Source organism: Magnolia sinica, chromosome 17 (assembly GCF_029962835.1).
Source record: "Magnolia sinica isolate HGM2019 chromosome 17, MsV1, whole genome shotgun sequence".
Lineage (NCBI taxonomy): Eukaryota > Viridiplantae > Streptophyta > Magnoliopsida > Magnoliales > Magnoliaceae > Magnolia > Magnolia sinica.
The window spans coordinates 13,947,495-13,957,738 of NC_080589.1; the positions used below are offsets into that span (position 1 = coordinate 13,947,495).

A 10,244-nucleotide genomic window follows, 5' to 3' on the forward strand; every position below is an offset into this window, starting at 1 on the left:
ATAGTCCATTTCATTTCGGTTATTGCGATTGAACTGAAACTGGCATATTTTGTCTCTTCATTCACATGTTGGAACTGAAGGGATGCTATGAAGGTGGCTAAAGAAGTGGAAAATGAGATTTTGAAGGTTGCTCCTAATGTAAATGGTGTGAGTATCCAGTTAAGGCTGGGCCATCCAATCCCGCAGCTACATGACTTGGTAGAAGGTAATGTAACGGGAAGCCAGAATACTGAGTAACCAGCCTGTTTTGAATTCTTTGTTGGAATTATGATAATGTTGTGATGCCGGGGTCCATTAAAGGCTTTTTTTTTTTTTCCCTAACATGCCATGGGGGAGTAGGGAAAAAGGGTAGGTGATCTGAAGGCGCTAGCTCCCTTGGCGGTTACTTGGGCTTACAGGAGGAAAGTAATAATTGATATTTTTGAATACTGGAGTGGGTTGGTGTCGGAGGTGTCTAGAAGGGCTGAGTTGGATGTCATGGAGGGGCTTCATGTCTTAGGTCCTTTGTTGAATGTTATCTTTCCTCTTTGTACCGGGCATCAAATTGTTGTAATTAGCCATGGATTTATCTTCGGCTATGCTTAATAAAATATCTAAACGTTCCAAAAACAAAAAACAAAAGCAATGATAATGTTGTTGAATTATAGAGGTGTTTGTAGAATTCCTCACAAATATCCAGATTAGTTGAAGCACTTTTGTTTCATATGCTGTGCATGTGGCATGAATGTGTATGATCTGGACTGTTCATCTGTTGTACCCACTGAAACCAGATCCATGACATGGCAAAGCTAACATTGATCCGGACCATTCATTTTTTGGGTGCCACCGTGGTGGCCATGATAATAATATCTCACTGGTAGGACCACATTGACCATCTGATCAGTGTCCCGCAAACGGAAGGTAGAAAAGAGTATAGGCCACCATCAGAAGACCCATTTTTAAGTGCAGTAAACCAGATGAGATCATTACACTGGGTCCACACCGTGATGTTAATGTGAAATCCACCCCAACCAGCAAGTTCATCACCCCCTTATTAGGTCCTGGGCTCAAAACTTATCTTTATCCGTGATTTTGGTGGACCACATGATTTGAAATAGTCTGTAGTAACACACCCTCCATCCAAACTGATTCTCTTGTTGTAGACCACCGTGATTCACGGATGGGCCTGCTTTTTGCGTCTCAGGCCTAAATTTTGGTCTGACATCTGATGTTGCCGCCCAGCTAAATCATAGGTTATCCTGATTTTTTAGCCTTGGACCAATTGTGGGATTACACATTTAATGGTCGGAGTGGATTTCACATACACATCACATTAGGGCCTTAAAAAAATTCACGGCAGCTCCCATTTGAAGAAAAAAAAAAAAAACACATTTCCAGGGATTCCCTCCCTCGAATTTTTATGAAAACCATTATTTTGCAGGGATGCCTTCCCTTGATTTTTTATGGTCCCACTGTAATGTTTACGTGAAATCCACTCCCACCTAAAACCCACGTTAGATCTAGGGTCATAAAATCAGTATGACCTGTGATTAGGTATGCCTTACCAAAGAAAATAGTTGGCAGAGAGACGTCCTCACTTAATTTTTACAGGCCCCGTTGTGATGATTATATGAAATCCACTCGTATCATTAGATGCCCACACTAAAGTTTAAACCTGGGGCCCAAAAATCAGCCTATGGTGATTCATGTGGCGCACATCAAGGGAAACAGTTTGGAGGGTGCCTGGTGGTCAGGGTGGATTTCACGTAGACATCACGGTGAGGTTCACCTGATCCACTGGCCTCTTTCGTCCACGGTTCAACCGAGCAGCTATTAAGAAATCTAACAGAAAGTAATCTAATAATAATTACTTAGATTAAACAGAATGTATCAAACTATAAATTCTATACTAGGTAAGGTAGTTTTCTGTAAACATCCCTTTATTAAACAACATCGTTCTTAGAGTGACTGAATTCTGCTTGTAAGTTGCTCCAAATCTTTTATCAGCGGTTACTATAGTGTGGCCCAAAATTTAAGCCAGTCCCTGCATCATGTGGCCCACTTGATAAATGGTTTAAATCTCCCAGACACATTTACATTTGTAAAATAAAATCTCTTTAAAAAAAAAAAAACTTTCCTAAAATTTTCAATATTAATCAAACAAATTTCGGACCTTCCCCAAGTAAAGGGAGTTTAACATTTTCAGGAAAACATTTACCCTTTCTTGAATTTTACAAAGACGTATTTGTATATCTCTACAGCTACATTACACAGTAAGCAAGAGTGAACCTGGCAGATGCTTTTGCTTTTCAAGAAATCTCGTCTTTATTTTGTTCAGCCTAATAGCTTAGGCCATGAAAGAATGCTTTGGAATATTACCTTTGAATCAGATATATTCAACCCAGGGGATAGATCAGCTGTGGAACCTGCCAATCTCAATTGCAGTTTTCAGTATCATGGTTTTAAGATTCTGCAGCTGGGATGGACTCATTTACAAAAATAGACAATTAAGGGGCTTAAAATGGCCAAGTAAAAATTACCTTAGGCTTCAGCTATCTAGACCAACGTAGAGCGGCCGTAATAGCCATCACTGTTATATTATGACATGGGCTCTAACGGTTGTTACAGCCTCCCTATAAAAAAATAAATAAATAAACTAACTGTATCAGCTCCATAAGGAATTATTATGGCACGTTACGGAATTACGGGTTATTTTTTCTGTAATGGCTCTTATACCCCATAACATGTAATGGTGACGGTTGACACTACCGCTACGAAATGGCATCTCACTCATACCAAAAACAAAGCCTCCAGCTGACCACATGGGCAATTTCATCAAATGTGGTCTAAGTCCTTTTGTTTTCTTCTCTCTTTCATCTGGGGTGTGGGCTATTTTTTCTTTATGTTCCTCTAATATGATGTATGGGTGTTTTTTGTTTTGTCCCTACCTTAAGCTAGGGCTCTTTTTCTCCATTCCTCTTTGCTTTGTGTTTTCTCTCATAGTAATTTTGTGACCTCTGGCACTTTTTGTTGGTAATAAGCTGATTTCTTGCCTTTAAACACAAAAAAAAAAAAAACCAGATGTGTCCAATAACTGGACGGCTTGAATTTCTTCTCATGAATTGAAAAAAAGAAAAAAGAAAAAAGAAAAAAAGACATAGCCCGCTTGATTTTTGCTACTATCAGAAGTCCATTTGATGTTAGTGTTGAGATTCCCACCTCCAACTCTTGGATGGTAGCAGATGTGCGCGTGGGAGCCAACAATCTTTTCCCAATTTTGATTGTATGTTTGGGGATCAATCTCATACAAATGGTTGCACCTTAAGACGTTGGTTCAGTTTTAGGAGCTATGTAGTAAAGAAAAAAAATACCTTTTTTTTAAAAAAAAAATTTATTTTTTTATTTCAATTGATTGCAACATGAACACTCTACATTAGGCGTTTACAGAGACAAGGAATTTAAACATAAAAACATGAATACAAATCTCCATAAAATCTGCTGCTGCCGATATCTTTCAACGTCTCTCCATTGATTGAGGCTTACAAATCTCCATAACATTTGTTGCCGTATCTCCAACCTTATCACCTCCACTGATTGAGGCCATATCTCCAACCTTATCATCTCCCGTGATTGAGGCCTTATCACCAACCTTATCACCTCCACTGATTGAGGCTTTATCACCAACCTTATCACCTCCACTGATTAAGGCCTTATCACCTCTACTAATTGAGGCCTTATCACCAACTTTATTACATCCATTGATTAAGGCCTTATCACCTCCACTGATTGAAGCATTATCACCAACCTCCACTGATTAAGGCCTTATCACCTCCACTGATTGAGGCCGTAGTTGCTGAGCTGTGACGTATGCTAATATCCTCCCGTAAACTATGCCGGGGTTGGTGGCAAAGTTTGGTTCAGAAATAATGAAGGGCGACCTTTGACATTAGCTTAGTGAAGAGGTCTGCAACTTGGTTAGCAATGGAGATATGTCGAGTGATACATAGACCAAGTGCAACGCGTTCACGCACAAAATGATAATCCAAGTCGATGTGTTTATTTCGTGCATGGAACATAGGATTAATTGTCACATGAAGAGCACTAAGGTTGTCGCAGTAGAATATGAGAGGAGATGCCATAGAAATGCGAAGATCTTTGAGAATGAAGGTCATCCATGTGAGTTCAGTTGTTGTGTTAGCCATGGCTCGGTACTCGGCTTCTGTGCTTGACGGAGAAATTGTATGTTGCTTCTTTGCACACAAAGAGATGAGATTTCCTCCAAGGTAGGTACAGTAGCCAGTAGTGGAACATCTTGTAGTAGGACACCCTGCCCAATCTGCATCTGAAAAAGCAAACAGATTAAGTGTAGTGTTTGAAGAAAAATGTAGTCTTATGTCAATAGTTTCTGTGATATATCATAAGATATGTCGAACCATTTTCAAATGTGCCAAGGTAGGAGCATGCATGAATTGAGATGCATAGTTAACGCTAAATGAAAGATCAGGGCGTGTTAGTGTGAGGTACTGTAATGCTCCAACAAGTCCGTAATAGTAACTAGGGTCTTCCATAAGAGTTTCATTTGATGAGGTGTTTGTCTTAGCTTCGAGAGGTGTACTCATGGGCTTGCAATCTACCATGTTGGATCGTTCAAGTATGGTAAGAGCATAGTGTGACCGAGACAGATGAAGACCATTGGAAGTTGGGGAGATTTCTATGCCAAGAAAATGATGAATTGGTCTCAAGTCTTTCATTGCGAATTCACTGCTCGGTAGTTGAATGAAATTTGTAATAAGTAATGGAGCGGATCCTATGAGCAGTATATCATCTACATAAAGAAGCAAAATTAGTGTTCCATAATCAGAATGAAAAATAAATAAGGAAGGATCCGCTAGACTGCAAAAGAACCCGTATTTAAGGAGAAAAGTACTGAATCGATCAAATCAAGCACGGGGTGCTTGTTTTAAACCATAGAGAGCTCTTTGGAGTTTGCAAACATATGTCGGGTGTTGAGAATTCGTCAGTCTTGGAGGTTGTTACATACATATATCTTCAGAGATTAGACCATGTAGGAATGCATTTTTTACATCAAGCTGACGAATAGGCCACCGCTGAGTAAGAGCTACAGTAATGATCATGCGAATGGTTCCCGGTTTGATAACTGGAGAAAATGTTTCAGTGTAGTCTACGCCATCAATTTGATGATAGCCTTTTGCAACAAGACGGGCCTTGAGTCGATCTAGAGAACCATCGAGTTTGAGTTTTAATTTGAATACCTATTCAGATCCATTAATGTGCATGTTAGATGTACAAGGAACAAGTTTCCACGTCTGGTTTTGATGTTTTGATGTAATGCCGCAAGTTCCTCATGCATGATAGCTTTCCACACAGGATGTGCGAAGGCAGATCTAATATTGTGTGGCTCACGAGGTACATTGATAGATGTGGTTGTAATCAAAACATACTTTGAATTGGGTTTTACCACACCCAGTTTAAACCGAGTGACCATTATATAGAATGAGATGTTAGTGTTGAAGAAACTGGAGTAAGGTGAGATAACTCTGATGGTTCAGACATGAGTTGTGGAAGCGGCGCTGGTTGAGACTCGTGCGGTGGAGGTGTTTCAGGTAGTGCCGAGCTATGATTGTGGGTAAGCATATCGGAAGTCTCTGAAAGGGAGGATGGAAAATTTGGTATGTTAGTGGAACTGGGATGGTGGGATGGTGGGGTTGGATGATGGATGTTTGTTCTTGGTAAGGAACTCAAACAAGATGGTGTTAAAGATGCCAAAGAAGGTCCAACAGGGAAGCACATGTCAATGTGTGGTAACCAAGAATTAAAGATGCTAATGACCTGTCGCTTAGTAGATGTGATGTAAGAAGTGTTAGCAGTCTTATAAGGAAAGACTAACTCATCAAAAACAACATGCCGAGAGATAAAATAAAATAAAATTTTCTTGAAGGATGAAAACACTTGTATCCCTTGTGTTTATCACTATAGCCTATAAAAATACAGAGAAATGTTTTTGAATCAAACTTGTGATGTCGTGTGTCCCAAGTGTAAGGAAAACATTTAGAGCCAAAGGTACGAAGTGAAGAGTAAATACGATGAGCTCCATGCAGCGCAAAGTATGGGGTTTCAAAATTAAGGGTAGATGTAGGCAGTCGATTCATAAGGTAGACAGTTGTAGTGAAAGCTTCTACCCATAGAAATAAAGGAGCACCACAATGAAATAACATAGTCATACCTAGCTCTCTTATAGTCCTGTGTCGTCTTTCAACCATACCAGTCTGCTCAGGTTTATACGGAGAAGATATCTGATGAATAATGCCTGTGGAAAGAAAGTGAGTTGAAAGTTTGGAGTTGATGAACTCACTGCCTCCATCTGAATGGAAAGTTTTAATTTGTTTGTTGAACTGCCTGGCAACGTGTTTTTCAAAAGCCAAGTATGCATTAAAAAATTAGATTTATGACATAAGGGAATAATCCATGTATATTTAGAGAAGTCATCAACCAAACAAGCATAATATCTGAATTTTGCAATAGATAAAATAGGTGCGGGTCCCTATAAATCACAATGATTTTTTTCAAAAATAATAGAACTTGAATGTTTAGAACAAGAGAAAGGTAAACGACTAAGCTTCCCTAATTGACAACTATCACAAAGATGTTGAGATTTTGTTGCCCCTAAAAGATCAATTAGTCCCTTATTTTTTAATAACTATAAAGCCGAAAACTAAAGATGGCCTAAGCGTTGGTGCTAAACTTCTGTATTGCCGGATTTGAAGCGATGAGAAAAATATAATTCTGGTGAAGATGGTAGAACATAAAGATCACTCCTGCGTCTCCTTGTTATCACTGGTTGTCCTGTTTCTCGATCCTTAACACAAAAATCAGCGGTAGAAAATTCACAATTAACAGGAAATTGATTAGTTAACTAGCTTACAGAGAGTAAATTATTATTTTTAATCTGGAACTATCAAGACATCATGTAAAGGTAAAACAGATTTTTTTTTTATTTTTTTTATTTTTGGTTTTATACACGAGTCACCAATTTCAAGAATTAACAAGGAAGATCCATCATCAATTAGAACTGTGTTAGTAACAGAATATTTATGAATATTGATTAACATACCTGGCTTACCTGTCATATGATTGAAAGCTCCAGTGTCTATTGTCCATTCTGTATCTGCGATGGTGTTGTCCAATGTAAATGCTGCAAGTGCTTGTGGGATTTCACTATGATGAGTAGATTTTTTAGGTACCCGCCAGCAGATCTTTGCAACATGACCCATTATCCCACAGTATTGATCACTGTTGGTCTCGGTATTTGTCCCTCTCTGCAGGAGTCATGCGACGCTCACCTGGTGGTAGAGGACGGCGCTGTGAATTGGCAAAAGGAGGGTTGCTTGTGTAGCTCCGATTGGAGTCCTTATGTTGTTGTTGTTGTGCCTGGAATCTACGCCCACTGAATGTGAAATTCTGTGGAGTTCCACGATAGCCTGAGGAAGTTTGCTGAGATCGTTGCTGCTGCTGACCATAAAATGTCATTTGATGAGTGAGAGATAAGGCTGGTACATTTGTATGACTAGAAAACCAATTGTGCGTTTGATCAAAATTTTAGAGTTGAGAAACCAACTCAGAGTATGATGGTCGTGGGGGCTTCAACATGGTTGTTTTGAAAGTTTCATATTGAGGACCAAGACTGGTGAGAAGACAGAAGACTTTTTCTTGGTCTGGAACAGGTTTTCCAATAGCTGCTAGATTGTCACATAGGCCTTTGAAGGTACGAATGTGGTTTGTAATGATTTTGTCATCTTCTTTTCGAAGATAAGTTACCTGTCGCCGTAGTGTAAATTCGCGTTCTTGCGAGTCTTGGGCATATGCATTTTTTAGTGCTTCCCATACGGCATGAGCTGTGTTGAGGCCAATGACGAGTCCGAGAGTTTCCTCTGTGAGTGTTCCGATGATCCACCCACGAAGGAGACGATCAGACTTTCGCCAAGTTATGAAAGCATCTGTTAACTGTTGAATAAAATTTTCTGCATTTGTGGAACTATTTGCATTTGGTGTGGTGTATTTAATGGGAGCAGGATCTTCATTTGTGAGATGGCCGACCAATTCTTGACTATCTGCAAGGGCCAAGGCTTGTTCACGCCACGAGGGATAATTATTTGAGGTGAGTCTGAGTGTAATGAAGTTACCAACGTTGAGAGATAGAGTAGCCATGGCGGAAGAAGAGAGCGAAAGATAAGAGAAATAAGCTTTGACGTGGTAACGATGCCAGGTGTTCACAATGGCTTTGATCCCATAAAGAAAAAAATACCCTTTTGTTATTTCAATTGATTGCAACGTGAACACTCTGCATTAGGCGTTTACAAAGACAATGAATTTAAACATAAAAACATGAATACAAATCTCCATAAAATCTGTTGCTGCTACCGATATCCTTCAATGTCTCTTCATTGATTGAAGCCTACAAATCTCCATAACATTTGCTGCCGTATCTCCAACCTTATCACCTCTACTGATTGAGGTCATATCTCCAACCTTATCACCTCCATTGATTGATGCCTTATCATCAACCTTATCACCTCCACTGATTGAGGCCTTACCACCAACCTTATCACCTCCACTGATTAAGGCTTTATCACCTCCACTGATTGAGGCCTTATCACCAACTCTATCACCTCCATAGCCTTATCACCTCCACTGATTGAGGTCGTAGTTGCTGAGTTGTGACATGTGCTAATATGGTGAGCCCACCATGAAAATGGGACACCCAAAAATTCAAGCCGGTCCAAGTCAAAAGTCTAGTTTGACTGGGAGAAAAATTCATCCAATCATCAACTTGTAGCATCTATTCAGTGGGATGATACGAATGGACGGTCCAGATGAACGGTTGGGAGGTCCCAACTGTCCAAGGAAACTATGTGTATTGTAACCCCAGGATACAACCGGTTGTATATACTCTCTCTATATTTCCTGTAGGAAAATTTGGGTGGATTGATTGAGGTCATATCGTCTACAGCATTAGTGGAAAAAGGTTATTCTACAATTCATCGTATGGGACCCACTGCACTTTTTGTACTTAATCCAACCCGTCCAGAATGGTTGCTCAAACAAGAAATGGGAAGACCTCAAAAATAAAGCTGATCCAACTATCAGGTGGGCCATCACATATTTAAGTGGACCACACCACAGGAAACGATGATGTATGTATCTTATCCACACCGTCCATCCATTTTAACAGATTATTTTAAATTATGGGCCAAAACTTTAACCATATCCAAAGTTTAAGTGGACCACACCACAGGAAACAATGATGATAATGATGTCCATAGTTAAAACCTTCATACGGCCTACATTGCAATCCAACATGGTCATAGGGTCACAGAGACATGGATGAAGGCTAAACACAAATATCAGTTTGATCCAAAACTTCTCTGGCCCCCAAGAAGTTTTCAACGGTAGGCATTCATTTCTCACTGTTTTCTCTGGTGTGGTCCACTTGATCTTTGGATATATGTAAATTTTGATCTCATGATATAAAATAATCTGGTAAAACGGATGGACGGCATGGATAAGATACGTACATGACGGTGGCCCCACAGAGTTTACTCAATACTCAATCCACTCTTGCCTTTTGCACGTACTTTGGCAGAGGTGAAAGTTCGAATCATGGCAAATATGACGATATCACGGCCAACCATTTGATGGGGCCCGCCCATAGTGGATTTTTTAAAGTTCAAAAATCAGTCCAGTACACTCATCATATGACTGCCAGTGTATGAGGCAACGGACGATGCATTTATAAATTCACTTATATATTAACTAAATATATCATTATTCAACAGTGGGGATGTAGCTCAGATGGTAGAGCGCTCGCTTAGCATGCGAGAGGCACGGAGATCGATACCCCGCATCTCCAAATTTTTTTTTTTTTAAATTTCATACTAACCTATTAATCGTCTATTTTATTTTTTAAAATTTTCATTTTAACCTATTAATCGTCCATTTTTATCATGATCGTGTGGCCATCAATGGACGAGGACGATCATACACATCTTTTCGACCTGACCCGCTATTTTTAATCTAATCTATTAATCGTCTATTTTTCGCATGATCGTGTGGCCATCAATGGACGACAAGGATCAGACGCATCTTTTGCACATGACCCGCATCTCCATTTCATTAAAGTCCGCGTAGACACCCCACCCAATTACAATTACAAGAGGCACCTACTTCTCATCTTAGCCATACTTCCA

At 39.7% G+C, this 10,244-nt stretch overlaps 1 protein-coding gene and 1 non-coding gene across 3 annotated transcripts in view; both read left to right on the top strand.

The window, feature by feature from the left end:
• LOC131231624 (metal tolerance protein 2) overlaps positions 1-313 on the top strand; it is a 51,441-nt gene extending 51,128 nt beyond the window's left edge. For both annotated transcript variants that reach the window (XM_058227881.1, XM_058227882.1), the window contains one exon: positions 81-313. In XM_058227881.1, coding sequence (XP_058083864.1) covers positions 81-237 — 157 coding nt within the window. In that variant the 3' untranslated portion in view covers positions 238-313. The remainder of the gene's footprint in view (positions 1-80) is intronic.
• Positions 314-9,834: 9,521 nt separating this feature from the next.
• On the top strand, positions 9,835-9,907 carry TRNAA-AGC (transfer RNA alanine (anticodon AGC)). The gene has a single exon. It is a non-coding gene; the product is annotated as a tRNA-Ala (tRNA).
• Positions 9,908-10,244: the final 337 nt, after the last annotated feature.